Source organism: Geotrypetes seraphini, chromosome 9 (assembly GCF_902459505.1).
Source record: "Geotrypetes seraphini chromosome 9, aGeoSer1.1, whole genome shotgun sequence".
In the NCBI taxonomy this organism is placed as follows: Eukaryota; Metazoa; Chordata; class Amphibia; order Gymnophiona; family Dermophiidae; genus Geotrypetes; species Geotrypetes seraphini.
Genome location: NC_047092.1, coordinates 187,235,733 through 187,252,238, shown reverse-complemented (window position 1 = coordinate 187,252,238; position 16,506 = coordinate 187,235,733). Strand labels below are relative to the sequence as shown.

General features: G+C 41.2%; 1 protein-coding gene across 2 annotated transcripts in view; it reads left to right on the top strand.

Annotated features, from left to right (window-relative positions):
- Positions 1-16,506, top strand: part of ARMC9 (armadillo repeat containing 9) — a 157,457-nt gene that overhangs the window by 116,102 nt on the left and 24,849 nt on the right. For both annotated transcript variants that reach the window (XM_033958175.1, XM_033958174.1), the window contains 2 exons: positions 11,356-11,460; positions 11,561-11,676. In XM_033958175.1, the coding sequence (XP_033814066.1) occupies positions 11,356-11,460; positions 11,561-11,676 (221 nt within the window). The remainder of the gene's footprint in view (positions 1-11,355; positions 11,461-11,560; positions 11,677-16,506) is intronic.

The following is a 16,506-nucleotide window of genomic DNA, read 5'->3' as shown; positions in this document are numbered from 1 at the left end:
CAGACACCAGTTGTGCGGGTCTGTCAGTGAAATTGGTCAAGCGCACCGCTGGCACTCTTTAAACCCGGGTTGAGGGGGCATGAAAGTGAAAACAGCTTCTGCCAAATCGAAGGCCAAGGCCTCGATGATGGCAACAGGCCCCGCCAGGGCGAAGCGAAAGAAATGAAGAAAAAAACGAAAGTTTTTTTTTTGTTTTTTTTTTTTAACTAAAGAAAAGAAGAGAAATAAAGAAAACTTTATTTCCAAAAGGGGTTTACGCGAGCGGGAAGGGCGATTACAAAAAACTCTTTCAACAGCCGTTGAAAGAAACTCGTCTTCTTAGCTCCGCGGAAACTAAGAAACTGGGGACCGCGCGCCTCCGTCGGGCGGGAAGGCACTCGCGCGTGCGCGGTGTGGCCTGCTAGAACTTTCCAACTTCTTAGAGTGCAATCACTCTAAAATTGTCCGTACCGGGGCTCCGTCGGTGCCGTCACCCATCAGTCAAGAATATGCTGCCTGCTTGTCCTGGGATAATATTGAGTTACAACTAATGAATATACAATATCACTTTTATATCTATTACATAATATTCTGAACAAATTTTTTTTTCCCCTCTCCCACCCCCCACCCTTCAAGTACTTTCCAATCACCTTATACATATTGTATACTATATTATAACATGTTATGTAAAATTATTTTCACTACCCCCCCTCCATGTGTGCCATAAAGAAGACAAGAAAAAGAAGAAAAGAAGAAGATAAATCCTATTATTCATTCAGTACAATACTTTGTCAATGGCCCCCATATTTTTATAAATTTAGGATATGTCCCTCTTTGTATTGCTATTACTCTTTCCATTTTGAATATATGACAAATTGTATTCCACCAAAATGTATAATTAAGGTTACTATGATTCTTCCAGTTATTGGTTATATGCTGAATGGCAACCCCTGTCATGACTAGTAAAAGCTTGTTATTTTCTGGTGAAATTTGACTTTTTTTTCTCATCATCATTCCAAATAACACTGTATCATATGATATTGCTACTTGATTTTCCATCAATTTATTAATTTGTGGCCAAATTGCATTCCAAAAACTTTTAATGTAGGGACAATGATACAGTAAATGATCCAACGTCCCAGGTTCCAGATTACAGTGCCAGCATTTATTGGACTTAGAACTATCTAATTTTTGCAAACGTGTAGGGGTCCAAAAAGCTCTATGTAATAAAAAGAACCAAGTTTGTCTCATAGATGCTGACACTGTACATCTCATTCTCCAAGACCAAATTAGTGGCCATTGAAATGCAGTAATTTGATGCTTAATCTCAATGCTCTAAATGTCTCTTAGACCATTTTTTGGTTTTTTATTCAAATATCCAGATATTAATTTATACCACAATGCGGCTTGATGTCCTAGGAAGTCTGCTTGAAAACATAAGAACTCTAAACTATATTGATTATTCAATGTTTTCCATTCAGGGAACCCAACCTGAATGGCCTGCTTCAATTGCAACCATTTAAAACTTTGTTTTTTACTAAGACCAAATCTATGTTACAATTGTGAAAATTCCAGCAGTTTACCTTCCGAAATAACATCATTCAGAGATCTAATGCCTGCAATAATCCAGTCCTTCCAAAGGATTTGAGCTCCGCCAATTTTAATCTTGGAGTTTATCCATAAAGACTGATTAGTTGACTTGTTTATTGGGACAGGTGTTAATTTACTAATAAACCTCAACGTTTTCCAAGTATCCATTAATATCTTATTTTCTCTGTATCTTCTAGGCATGTTGATGCTTGGAAGATGAACTAAATTTAGGGGAAACATAAGGCGCCATTCCAAATATAACCAATCCGGTACATTATCTATCAGTTCTGGGAGGATCCAATACATACCCTGACGTAAAATATAGGCTTGATGGTACCTATAAAAATTTGGAAAATTTACCCCTCCCTCCTTAATTGATTTTTGCAAAGATACCAAAGCTATTCTATGCGTTTTACCAAGCCAAAGAAATTTCGTTAAAATGCTATTAAGCTTTTTATAAAAGGACCCCTGAAAATAAATAGGTATCATACTCATTTGGTAGCAAACTACAGGCAAGATCATCATTTTAATAGTTTGAACTCTCCCCCACCAAGAAAGATGTAACGGATTCCATTGCTCACATAACTCTGTAACTCTTTTCAATACAAATTTTTCATTTTCTTTTACTGTATCTTCAATTGTATTTTTAACTTGAATGCCAAGATATTTAAATCCTTCTTCTTTCCATATGAACGGAAAAGCGTCAAATAATCCTTTTACACAATGAACATTTAAAGGTATAAGTTCAGACTTACTCCAATTAATTTTATAACCTGAAAATTTGCCAAACATATCAATTAATTCCAATAGACAAGATAAGGTAGACTCTGGATTCCTCAAATAAAGTAAAATATCATCCGCATAAGCCGAAATTTTATATTCCATATCAGAATATGGAATACCCTGTATCCCCCTTGCTGTATTGCTAACAATAAGGGTTCTAATACAACATCAAATAACAAAGGAGATAAAGGAAAACCTTGTCTAACTCCCCTCTGCAATTGAAAACCATCAGATATCATATTATTAATATTTAATCTTGCAATCGGGAAGCTATACAATGTTTTTACCATTTGTATAAATCCAGAACCTATACCAAACCATTCTAAAGCCTGATACATAAAATTCCATTCTACCCTATCAAACGCTTTTTCTGCATCCAAGAAAACTGTAAAAGCCGGTTCATCCATTTTTTTTATAAATTTAACATATGAAACAATAATCTAGAGTTATTAGAGGAATGTCTTCCTGTTTGCTTTTTTGGCCGTCACCACACATTTGGCGGAAGGTTTCATTTTATTGTCGACGATGATATCCAGAATCCTTTTCTTGGGCGCTAATCCCCAAGGTGGACCCTAGCATCCGGTAACTGTGATTCAGGTTATTCTTCCCAATGTGCATCACTTTGCATTTGTTCATATTAAATTTCATCTACCATTTGGACGCACAGTCTTCCAATTTACTAAGGTCTGCCTGCCATTTTTCACAATCAGCATGCGTTTTAACAACTTTGAACAGTTTAGTGTCATCTGAAAATTTAATCACCTCACTCATTCCAATTAAATAAGTTAAATAGCACCGGTCCCAGTACAGACCCCTGCGGCACTCCACTGTTTACTCTCCTTCATCGAGAAAAATGACCATTTAACTCTACCCTCTGTTTTCTATCCGATAACCAATTCCTAATCCACAACTGAACTTTGCCACCTATCCAATGACTCTTTAATTTTCTCAGGAGCCTCTCATGAGGAACTTATCAAAAGCTTTCTGAAAATCTAGATACACCACATCAACCGGCTCACCTTTATCCACATGTTTATTCACACCTTCAAAGAAGTCAAGCAAATTGGTGAGGCAAGTCTTCCCTCGGCTGAACCCATGCTGACTCTGCCTCATTAATCTAATCTAATCTAATCCTTAGGTTTGTATACCGCATCATCTCCATGTTCGTAGAGCTCGACGCGGTTTACAGTAGGAGAAATAGGAAGGAACTACAACAGAGGGTTAGAGGTAGAAGTGTGAAGAAAATTTAGAGGACTTGGGATGCCAAGATATAAGAGTTTCCTTGATTCCTAAGTTGGAGGGAGACTTACATTTTTTGAGAAAAGCCAGGTTTTCAGATGTTTGCGGAAAACTTGGAGAGAGCTCAAGTTCCGAAGAGGGGAGGTAAGGTTGTTCCAGAGCTCAGTGATTTTGAAGTGGAGGGAGGTCCCTAGCTTTCCTGTGTGGAAAATGCCTTTTAGCGAGGGGAAGGATAGTTTTAATTTGTGGGAGGATCTGATGGTATTAGGGTTTGAGGAATTCCAAGAAAGAGGGATAAAGGGAGGGAGAATACCATATAGGATTTTGAAAGTTAAACAGGCGCATTTATAGTGGACCCTGGCGATTATCGGAAGCCAGTGGAGCTTGGCCAGGAGCGGGAAGACATGGTCAAATTTACTTTTAGCGAAGATGAGCTTGGCCGCGGCATTCTGAATCCGTTGGAGTCTGTGGAGGTTTTTCTTAGTTAGGCTTAAGTAGATAGAGTTTCAATAGTCCAATCTGGAGAGGATGATGGATTGGACAAGGAGGGTAAAATGTTTTTGATGGAAGCAGGATCTAACTTTCCTCAGCATGTGAAGGCTGAAAAAACATTTTTTTTTTTTACCAAGGATTGGAGGTGGTCATTGAAGGACAATGTGGAATCAATGATGATGCCCAAGACCTTGCTCGAGAACTCAAGCTGCAGAGAGGAGCCAGAGGGTAGTGGGATGGAGGTGGGTAGGTGATCATTAAATCATGTTTGTCTACGTGTTCCACAATTTTATTTTTTATAATTGTTTCCACCATTTTGCCCGGCACTGAAGTGAGGCTTACCGGTCTGTAATTTCCCAGATCTCCCCGGAACCCTTTAAAAATTTTTTTATAACATTGGCCACTCTCTAATCTTCAGGTACTACAGATGATTTTAGCGACAGGTTTCAGATCATTAACAGCAGGTCAGCAATTTCATGTTTGAGTTCAAGGTACTGAAGGGGATAGACTTAGTAGATAAGGACAGGTTGTTCACCCTCTCCAAGGTAAGGAGAATGAAAGGGCACTCTCTAAAGTTGAAAGGGGATAGATTCTGTACAAACGTAAGGAAGTTCTTCACCCAGAGTGTGGTAGAAAGCTGGAACGTTCTTCCGGAGGTTGTTATAGGGGAAAACACCCTTCAGGGATTCAAGACAAAGTTAGACAAGTTCCTGCTGAACAAGAACGTGCGCTATTAGGGCTAGTCTCGGTTAGGGTGCTGGTCTTTGACCAGAGGGCCGCCGCATGAGCGGACTGCTGGGCATGATGGCCCACTGGTCTGACCCAGCAGCAGCAATTCTTATGTTCTTATACTCTGGGATGTATACCATCCGGTCCTGGTGATTTATCACTTTTTAACTTGTCAGTTTGGCTTAGTATATCTTCCAGATTCACTGAGATTTCTTTGAGTTCCTCCACATTATCACCCTTGAAAACCATTTCCGGTTCAGGTAGATCTCTTACATCTTCTTCTGTAAGGACCGAAGCAAAGAATTCATTCAGTCTCTCCGCTATGGCCTTATCCTCCCTGAGTGCCCCTTTTGCTCTTTGATCATCCAACTGTCCCATGGATTCCCTCACAGGTTTTCTGCTTCTGGTGTACCTAAAAAAATTGTTACGGGTTTTTGCCTATTTTCATATTCTTTCTTATCTGTCATTATCAATGCTTTGCATCTAACTTGCCAGTGTTTGTGTCTCTTCTTATTTTCTTCATTTGAATCCTTTTTCCATTCTTTAAAGGATGTTTTTTTTGGCTCAGCCTCTTTCACTTCACCTTTTAACCATGCTGGCTCTTGTTTTCTCTTATTTCCACCTTTGCTGATACTTATTTATTTAAAAAATTTCTATACCGTCTAAAGTCTAAATGGTTTACAAAATCTTACATATGTTTTAAAATAAATATACATAAATAATCAGATCTTCAGAAAATCAGCAATCAGGAAAAATCAATGCCTAGAAAAAGGCTTTTACAAACAATTGTGTTTTGAGTAGTGCATCTGGTCTGGGCTTCCATAATAGTATTTTTAAATAACATCCATGCCTGGTTTAGTGCAGTGTTTCACAGCCCATGGTACGCTTACCCTGGGGGGTATGTGGGCCACCTGTTGGGGTACGCAGGCTGCCTGCTGCCCACCCGGGATCTCCACCACCACCGCCAATTCCTCTCTGCCACCCGACATGCTCCATCCCTTCCATTCCACCCCCCTCCCCTGCTCGCCGCTGCCACCCGGCACGCTACATCCATCCATCCCCTGCAAATCCGTGTACGGACAGGCCAGAAGCGTGCAGTGACTGCACTCGGTTGGCCCACAAGCCTTTCCCCCGACGTCAATTCTGACGTCGAAGAGAAGGTTCCGGGCCAGCCAATCGCTTATTTTGTCCTGGGGGACTGTAGTATAACCCTACCTTTATATTCTTTCCCTTCATACATGGAATTTCTGTCCATAAGGATTCCACACTGCTATCTATGTCATGCAGACTAATGATAATAACAGTTTATATACCGCAGGACCGTGAAGTTCTATGCGATTTACAAAAGATTAAAAGAATGTACAAATTGATTGAACTTAAAAGAGGTGAAAGAAAGTGGTTAATAGGTCAGGAGAACCGATTATTGAGGAGAAAGAGATGTATGGGTCAGCTGTCCAGATACTTCAGGAACAGATATGTTTTTAGGCGCTTCCTGAATTCCTCATAAGCAGTGGGCGAAAGCAATTGTTCTAGATCTTTACCCCATAATGCTGCCTGATGTGAGAGGTGTTGATGGTGTTTTTTCAGTTTACATCCTCTAACTGGGGGGGAAATGAAGTTCGAATGTGAGCTTCTCTTGTGTCTGTTGGCTGAGAAGGAGAAAAGGTCAGTTATGTATTTAGGGGTTATTCCGTATAGTACTTTAAAGCAGAGGCAGGCGAACATAAACTTTACGCGTGCTTCCATGGGTAGCCAGTGCAACTGCCGGTAGTAAGGTGTCACGTGATCAAATTTCGTTAACCCGAAGATTAGTCTGACTGCTGCATTTTGCATTAATTGTAAACGTCGCATATTCTTTTGGGAAATTGCTAAATAGGCGAAGTTACAGTAATCAAGTTGACTTAGTACGAGAGATTGTACCAGGTTTCTGAATGCTGACTTATCAAAATATGATTTAATGGATCTAAGTTTCCAGAGAGTGAAAAAACCCTTTCTGATTAATGAGTCCACCTGGTCTTTCATGGTTAGACGTTGATCCAGAGTTACACCCAGTATCTTCATGGAAGACTAAATAGGGTAACTAAGTTTATTGATACATAGTGGTGTTTTGGTGTCAAGCGGATGTGGTAAAGCAACGAAAAATTTCATTTTTTCTGAGTTAAGTTTGAGCTTGAAGTCAGTCATCCATTGCTCCATCAAATTTATAGCTTCTGATGCCTTGGGAGTAGTTTCCAAGATAGAGTTAGCAAATGGGATGATGATCTTAAAGTCATCTGCGTAACTGAATAATTTTATCCCCAGCTTGGTTAATTGCGCGCCCAGTGAGGATATGTAGAAATTGAAAAGCAATGGGGATAGTGGTGACCCTTGCGGCACACCGGATGGATTGCTCCAGGTATCGGAGAGATCATAATTGAAATGTACTTGATAGGTACGGGACATAAGGAAGCCACGAAACCAGTTCAATACCTCATTCCTGATACCAATAGTGTCTAGGCATTGTAGCATTTTCCCATGGTCTACTAGATCGAAGGCAGAGCTCATATCAAATTGCATGATCAGGGCATTGAGGCTCTTGCTAAACAATAGATGCAGATTATCTAAGATAGCCGCAATTATTGTCTCCGTACTGAATAAAGGTCTAAAACTGGATTGAGTTTCATGTAGGAGAGAGAACTGATTAAGATATTCCATCAACTGGGTGTGTACCAGTCCCTCAATGATTTTTACAATAAATGGAATGGATGCTATTGGTCTGTAGTTGTTTGCTAGAGCTGATGATTCTTTACTATTTTTTAGGATTGGGGTTATTATTATATGACCGTTATATGGGCTAAGTAGTGCAGCAACGATAGTTTAAATTCTAATGGTGCCACTTTCATAATTTCTGGGGGACATGAGTCCAGAACGCAATATGATTTAGAGTTTGTTATATAGTTTGGTATAATTATTCCAATCTAAGTCTAGAAAAGAACTCCAGATCATATCTGCTGGTATTTCATTACCTTGTATGTTAGCTATTTGATGATCACTAGGGTCTTTTGTTGAACAGTAGTCTCTTAGGTTTTTAATTTTTGAATCGAAATGCAGTGCTAGATCATTCACAGAGGGTAACTTAGTGTTGTGTATGGGTAGAGTGTAGCGAGTGGTGTCAAATAAATTTGTGATCAAGTTGAACAGCTCTTTTGTATTGATTCCTTGTGAACCATTGCAAGATAAGTTGATTTTAGTAGAGTAGAATGCTTTACGTTTGTCTTTTATCAGTTGTTTGTAGATTTTTATGTTAGCTCTCCATTTGTTACGGTCTGCCAGTTCTGTTTTTTTCCAAATTCTTTCCAGTTGTCTAGCTAGTTGTTTCATTTTTAGAAGTTCGGTGTCGAACCATTTGTTATATTTATTTGCGCTGCTTTTGCTATTACGTTTAGGGGCAATTTTATCTAAAATGGATGTGCTGGTTGTCGTTCAGTGATCCCAGTAATCGACTCCTTCATCTATCTCCACTTGCTGTTCATATTGTGACCAGTATTCTTCTGGATTAATATAACCTCTTGTGTGATGTTCTCTTTTTATCATCGGAAGTGTTTTAGATTTTCGATGAGACCAGATTAACTTGAAATAATAAGTAAAATGGTCAGACCAGATGTCGTGACACCAGGTGCCTTCAGGTAGAGAGATGACAGGGTCTAGGATTTCCTTTGTGGACATGGCTACCACATCTAAATGATGGCCTTTTTCATGTGTTTGTGTGGTTACAGGGAGGTTGTAGTTAAGTAGGGATAGAAAGTTTTTAAACTCTTTCGTGTCTATATTGTTCTCTTCATCTAGATGTATGTTTATGTCTCCTGCAATGATATTGTAGGAAGGATTAATTGAATTATGTAGGACAAATCCACAGAAGTCCTCCTTGACTTTTGGCCAGCTTTTTGGTGGGACATAGAATAATATGCAAGATAGGGATTCTTCTAGTTGATTGTTTCTGATTTTACAGGCTAAAATTTCTAGTTGATTGGTCACTTTGGAATCCAATAGATCGAACTCAAATCCTTCTTTAAGAATAATTGCTAATCCTCCTCCTTTTTTTCCCTCACGGTTTAGCGTAAGGATTTTAAAATTATCTGGTAGGAGATCAATTATTATTGGATCATTTTCAGACAATAGCCATGTTTCGGTTAGAAAAAGACAGGCTTTTTGCTTTCTGATGATCCAATCTTTAATTAGAAAAGCTTTTTTCCTGACAGATCTAGTATTAAGATATGCACAGGGAATAGATGCGGATGTGATAGGTTTGGTAGAAGTAGTGGTTCTGATAAGTTTTACTTCTCTTATTCTTTTTTTAAGGGTTCGTTGATGTCTTCTTTTATTGGAGATAACATTCTGTGGATTTGTTCGTGCACTATTTGTAATCTCTGATATGTTTATAACTTTGATAAATTGCTGTGAACCGCCTAGAACTCCCTGGGTATGGCGGTATACAAGAATAAAGTTATTATTATTATTATTTTTATTAATGTGATTTATTATGTCTTCTTGTGGGTTGATGATGTGCATGATTGATAGATCAGGGTAGTGGATTGATTGTAATTGTGGGTAGAGTGAGTTAACATCTTTGATGCTACCGCTTACCAGATAGATCAATAAGATCAGTAGGAGATTCATGTTTGCAGGGTAGTGTACTTCTTCCTGTCACAAAAGCTGTATAAGTTTCCCTAAAATTCTCGATTTATAGTGTGTATGGTTGTTAGGCAGAATGATATAGTTCTTAAGGTGACTCAAGGATTTAGTTCTTAAGATGTAGTTAGAAGCTGGTAGTGGTGGTTGAGTTGGGGGAGTTCGCTATCGCAACTTGAGACATACATACATCTAATATCTGTATTCAACTTGAGATATACATACGTCTAATACCTGTGTTCAACTTGAGATATACATACGTCTAATATATGGGTTAAACAGTCATTCCTGCGTCTAATATGTGGGTCTAATGTATGTGTCTAGAGTATGCATCTAATGCATGTGCCTAATACATGCATCTAATGATTGCGTTTGACGTAACAAACACGTGTGTGTCCTGTGTATCTGGAACATGCGTTTAGCAATCGCATACGTATCTAATACAAGCATCTAATAGTTACACATGCATCTAACGATTACACATGTCTCTGATGGTTACGCATGCCTCTAACAACTACACATGCCACTAGCAATTACGCAAGCCTCTAACAGTTATACATGCCTCTAACAATTACACATGCATCTAAGAATCTGGCAATTACAGCATGGAAAACAAAGTTTGGCAGAAATCTTAATGGATAAACCTTAGTAAAAAAACCTTAGCTGGCTGTCGGTATTGGTGGTAGTAGGCAGGAGGGTGGTAGCAGGTGGTCAGCTCTAGCTGCTGCGGGGCTAGGGTTCCCGGGTCGCTTCTGGGGGGGCGGAGCTCATACGCCCGGCCTAGTGAGGAGGGAGGTGGCTTGGGAGCCCTGAAGACGTTGGACTCGACGTGGGACACTGGAAACAGTGGGGGACAGGTGAGAGGACCAACTGCCTTGCAGAGGAGCTTGGAAAAAAGAAATCCGTGAGGCACTACGTCCGCTTCGCCTTGTTTTGCGCTGGGTCTGATCTGTGAGGTCGCTTCACAGAGGACGCTTTACAAAGGCGCGCACTATGGGGCACGTGCCTTTGCCGTGCGCCTTTGCTGCGCGCCGTTGATGCTGTAGATTTTAATCTTTATCCCCGCTGGCTTGGGGGAGGGGCGGAGCGGTGCTCGCACGCCTTGTTGGAGTGGGCTCCCGATTAAGTTGTTCAGCCTGCTGGTTTCAATGCAGAACAGAGAATCCTGTTGGCACTGTAGATTTAAATCTTTATCCCCGCTGGCTTGGGGGAGGGGCGGAGCGGTGCTCGCACGCCTTGTTGGAGCGGGCTCCCGATTAAGTTGGTTATTTGATTTGATTCAATTCCCTGTTTAACATATATTGTGCAACCCCCCCTCCAATTTGATCTACTCTATCCTTGCGATATAATTTGTACCCAGGTAACACAGTATCCCGTTGATTGTCCTTCCACCAGGTCTCTGAGATGCCTATTATATCTACCTCTTCATTCAGTGCTATATACTCTAACTCTCCTATTTTATTTTTTAGACTTCTAGCATTTGTATACAGACACTTCAAATTGTGTATTTTCCTTGCAACTAGAGGCTGTCGAGAAGACGGGGAAAATTTGAGTCTTTTACTCTGCCTTCCTCTTAAACCCTCCTGGTTTTCTTTCACCATTTTTGGAACTCTCTACCGGGATTCCCTAAATGTCCTGTTTCAATAGTATCCTCTAAGGATACCTCACACTGAACCATCTGCTCCTGAGTGACTTGTCGGCTTTCCCCCACATCTTAGTTTAAAAGCTGTTCTATCTCCTTTCCATGTCCCACATGATTTTGTAAAGAGAAAGGATTTAAAAGGGAGTGGGACAGTGTGCAGTCCTGGCTATGTGGACATTGGGGAGGGAGTGTTTTGTGTCCCACAAACTGACCACGATGTCCCATATGAACAGGAGGACCAGGATGCCATGGAGCCAGACCTGGACAAGGCAGAGGTGCTACAGCCCAAAATGGGTGAATTATCAGGGGAGAAACTGTTGATGACAGAGTACTTGGGGGTGAGTGGTAGCTCTTTTATCTCTTCAGTTCCTAAAATTCATAACCCCAAAACTCTTGAGAGCCATGACGTTTGGTGCTTCTCTCTTTCTATCTTCGTAGATCATGACCCATACTCAGAAATTAAAGAAGAGACTTCTCCCAGGCCTCCACCAGAGCATTGATGAACCCCTGCAGCGACCTGTCACACCCAGCTACCACAGGGCTGTCTGTCCAGCGTAAGCCACAACTTACAGTCCTTGCTGGCTAAGGCAACTGGTCCATAATTATTAGCTAGTTCACCTCAGTAATTACTGATGAGAGATTCTGGCTCAGTCCTGATTTCCTCGCTTCAGTTCTCTGGCATTCTGCTGAAGCAGGATAAGAAAGAGATACGAGCTGGAAACTAGGAGTGGGACAGCTGAAATCAAGGTATATGTCTTCATTTCATTTTCCCCATCAGCACATTTGAAAAAGTGACGTTAGGTTTCACCATGTTTAATTGAATCAGACATAGCTTGAGGAACAGCCATGGTAATCTTGAAAGCTTTGTCATCTGCAGTGTAAATATGTCCCATTTTCTTGCTGGGAGTAACTGTTATCCACTCATTCTTCTAAGACCATTTTTATGTATTTCCAAGGCTTGATATATGTTGCTAACTGGGTTTCAAGGTAAAACTTAAAAGAAAACGATATCTGAGAGAGAGAGAGAGCAATTGAGTTGGGATAAGTACAGGGGGAGGTTTCCATGTTCCTAGGGCCAAGTTTTGATGAGTATGTTGGACCTAGGGAAAGGGGATGGCACTTGTACACATTCAAAGCACTTATTTCTGTACCTGGGGCAATGGAAGATTCAAGGACAGGGTCACATGGAGCAGCGCTGAGATTGATCCCTCAACCTCAGGTTGCTGAGGCAGAGGGTTCCAGTCTGACTCGAGGGGCAGCAGCAGCAGCGATTCTGAGGGGGAGACGTGGAGTTGCAGGACTGTAGCAGCAAAGATACTCCTGAGGGGTGATTTGTCACATAATTGGTATAAAATTTACCACAAAGGATGTGTCAGAAAGGGTAAAGTTGCTCACGTGCTTAAAAAGTGTTCTTTGCTTGATGCAAACTTGGTGCAAGGACTGCATCCCCAATCCTATAGATGCCCCAGATTAAGGTTGCCAGATTTCCTTTTTAAAAAAAGAGAACACCTGGCCCCTCCCCATTCTGTCCCCAGCCCTGCCCTCACTCGAGGACTGTCCGGGTGCCCAGAAGAATTTCCAAAACCAGGAAATTTGTCTGGGTTCTGGAAGTCCCTGAGCTCAGGGCTGTGTCTAGAGGGCCTCTGGGCATGCACAGATGTCGACCCAATGATGTTACGCGCGTGTGCATGTGACATCATTGCGTTGGCACATGCACAGAGGCCTTCCAGATGCAGCCCTGGGTTTTCCTGGACATCTGGTAACCCTGCCCCGGCTGAGGTGCATTAAAATGACTTTCAAAATTATCCTCTCTGAGCCTTTCAAATAATGGAAATGAATAAGACTTAGAAGGAGCAGGTTACATAATATGTTATAATATGTTATATAATGTGTATATGGTGATTGGAAAGCAGTTGAAGGGTGGGTGGTGGGGGAAGGGGTAAAAATATTATTAGAATTTTATGTAGTAGATATAAAAGTGGTATTGTGTAATAATTTGTTGTAATTTAATATTTTGTGCACTTGATGTAAAATATGAAAATGAATAAAGAATATTAAAAAAAATAAAAAAAAAGAAGGAGCAGGTTAAAAGGTAGGAGGATTCTTTAATTGTAGGCTGGCACACACTTCCCAATAGGAACATAAGAATTGCCCTACTGGGACACACCGAAGGTCCATCAAGCCCAGGATCCTGTTTCCAACAGTGGCCAACCCAGGTCCCAAGTACCCAGCTAGATCCCAAGGAGTAAAACAGATTAGAAATAAGCAGTAGATTTCCCCAAGCCATCTCAATAATAAGAATAATAACAATAATTTTATTTTTATATACCGCCAAAGCCGAAGTAGTTTGAGGTGGTTTACAATAAGAAGAGCTGGACAGTCAGCAAAAAAAATAACAATGAAGTCTTTGAATACATGAATATTTGTGGGGAGGAAGACAGACAGAGTAAGAGTCGCATGTAAATAGAATACTGGGGTAAGGCTTTAAGAGTTCTTGGTTACAAATCGGTTAAACAGGTTGGTTTTGACTAGTTATCTGAAGTTTAGGTATGATGAGGAGTGCTTGATGATGTTACTTAGCCAGCCGTTCTGTTGACTTGCTTGGAAAGCAAGAGTTCTGTCAAGGAATTTTTTGTATCGGCAGGTTTTTGTTATTGAGTGGGTAAACATATGTATTCTGCTTGTAGGCCTGGTGGAACAGTCCAATTTAAAATGGGAGACCAGGTATAGGGGGGCCAAACCAAGAATAGATTTGAAACAAAGGCAGGCAAATTTGAACAGTATTCTTGCTTCTAGGGGCAGCCAATGGAGTTTTTGATAGTAGGGGATTATGTGATCCCATTTTTTTATACCGAGAATCAGTCGCACTGCTGAATTTTGTATGATTCGGAGTTTTTGAATGGTTTTCTTGAGAGACCCCAGATAAATGATGTTACAATAGTCAAGCAGGCTTAAAATGGAGGATTGCACCAGTAAGCGGAATGATGCTGTGTCGAAGAACCTTCTGATGGTTCTTAGCTTCTATAGTGTTGAGAAGCCTTTTTTGATCAGTTGCTCTGTGTGAATATCTAGAGTGAGATAATGGTCCAGCGTCACTCCCAGAATTTTTATGATGTCGACTATAGGGAAGTTATATCCATTCAGGGAAATTGTAGTGTCTTTGATTTTGTCATTTGGGCTTGCCAGGAAGAATTTGTTTTTTTCAGAGTTGAGTTTCAGTTTGAACTCAGTCATCCATGATTCAATTTGATTTAAAGTTAATGCTAGATGATTCCTCGTCTCAGGGGTCAGGCTTGTTAAGGGAAGGACTATGGTGATGTCATCGGTGCAGATGTAAAATTTGATTTTTAGTTTTTGCAGTAGATTTGCCAATGAGGCTAGGTAAATGTTGAACAGAGAGGGGGATAGGGGGGGAACCCTGTGGGACTTCACATGGGTTTACCCAGCTGGACTATTGATTATTATCGCTATGGACTAGGTACGATCGTTTAGTCAAGAAACCTTGGAACTATTTTAATACATTACCGGTGAGTCCAATTGTCTCCAAGCAGTCAATTAGGATGGCATGATCGACTAAATCGAAGGCACTACTCAAGTCTAACTGAAGGATTAGTGCACTAGAACCTTGGCTGAATAGGTTCAGGAGGGAATCCAGCAATGAAGCTATAACTGTTTCCGTGCTGAACCGGGAACGAAAACCTGATTGGTTGCCATGAAGTATGCTGAATTTGTCCAGGTATGATACTAAATCTTGGTTTACCAAGCCTTTCATCAGCTTCACAAAAAAGGGAATGTTTGCAATGGGTCTGTAATTCGATGTCAACTTGATAGATTCCTTGGGATTTTTTACAATTGGTGTGATTAGTTCTGACCTAGCTCCTTGGGAAATGTACCAGACAGTAATAGAGAGGAGAGCCAATCATGTAACTTGGCTTTAAAGGTGCTTGGAGCGGCTTTCATGACGTTTGGTGGGCAACTGTCTAATCTGCAGTACGAATCGGCATATTTCGAGTAGAGTTTGCAGAATTAATTCCAGGTGGGGATAGAAAAATTATTCCAGTACATGTCTACCCTGGGTTCGTCAATGTGTTGGGTGACCAGGTAGTTCAAATGGTTGATTGTGGAGGTGATAGGTTGGATCTTAGGTTATTGATTTTGTGGTTAAAAAATTCAGCCAGAGCATCGACTGATGGTGGGGAGTCTTTATTTGGGCGGGAAAAGGCCTGTATATCGTAAAGATTGTTAACTAGTTTAAATAGATTCTTGGTGTTGGTGTTGGGGAAGTCTATTTTTTTTGCGTAAAATTTTGTGCGTTTTGTAGTTATAAGTTTTTTGTTTTCTTTAAATTTTTTTCTCCAATTTGTTCTTTCTTTGTTATCTCCTGATTTCAGCCATTGTCTTTCCAGTTTTCGTAATTCTCTTTTTGCTGTTCCTAGCTCAGCGTCAAACCAGCCGTCCAGGTTTTTATTTCTCTTTTTTTTAATTTGATGGGGGCCATCTTGTATCAAATATCAAATATTGTGAGATTCTAATTGACTAAACCTGCAAATTCTTATCAATTTTTCCAGGCAGTTGGCTAAACGTGCAAATTGGCTAAACATGCAAATACTTATCAAATGGGGTTTTTTTCCAGACAGTTGGCTAAACTAGCAAATTAGTGAAACATGCAAATACTTATCAATTTTCAGTCAAAGGGTCCATGTGGAGGTCTTCCAAGATAGGAGAAGGTAGGATAGTTTGGTGGAGCAGGGAAGTTCTTCAGGTTGGCTAACCTGGTGGTGATAGGAAGGTAGGGTGGAGGGGCGGGGGGGGGCAGTTACCGCATCCGGAGTCAGACCTAAGACATGTAATGATGTGGGGGATCTTCTTCTTCTGCTCCGCTCGGCTGCGCGCCGTTCCCTCAGTCCAATTTGAATGCTCCTGCAGGTCGGGAGGGGCGGAGCTGGCTCACACGCCCGGCTGGGGGGTGGCTTGGAACGATGCTCCGTGAAGGAGCTGGCCCGGTCTGCTGGATGCTGCCGATTGAAGGGGGAGGCCCGACACGAGACTCCGTGGAGGAGCCGGCCACTCGCTGCTGAACGCTGCCGATTGCAGGTTCAGATGTGGGAGAGTTCCCTCAGTCCGATTTGAATGTTCGCGCAGGTCGGGAGGGGCAGAACTGGCTCAAATGCCCGGCTGGGTGGTGGCTTGGAACGATGCTCCATGGAGGAGCTGGCCCGGTCTGCTGGACGCTGCCGATTGCAGGGGGGAGACCTGACACGAGGCTCTGTGGAGGAGCCGGCCTGCTCGCTACTGAATGCTTTTTTAAAACCCCGCTAAGCTAACTAATTTCACCACATTCTCTGGCAACGAATTCCAGAGTTTAATTACATGTTATGTGAAGA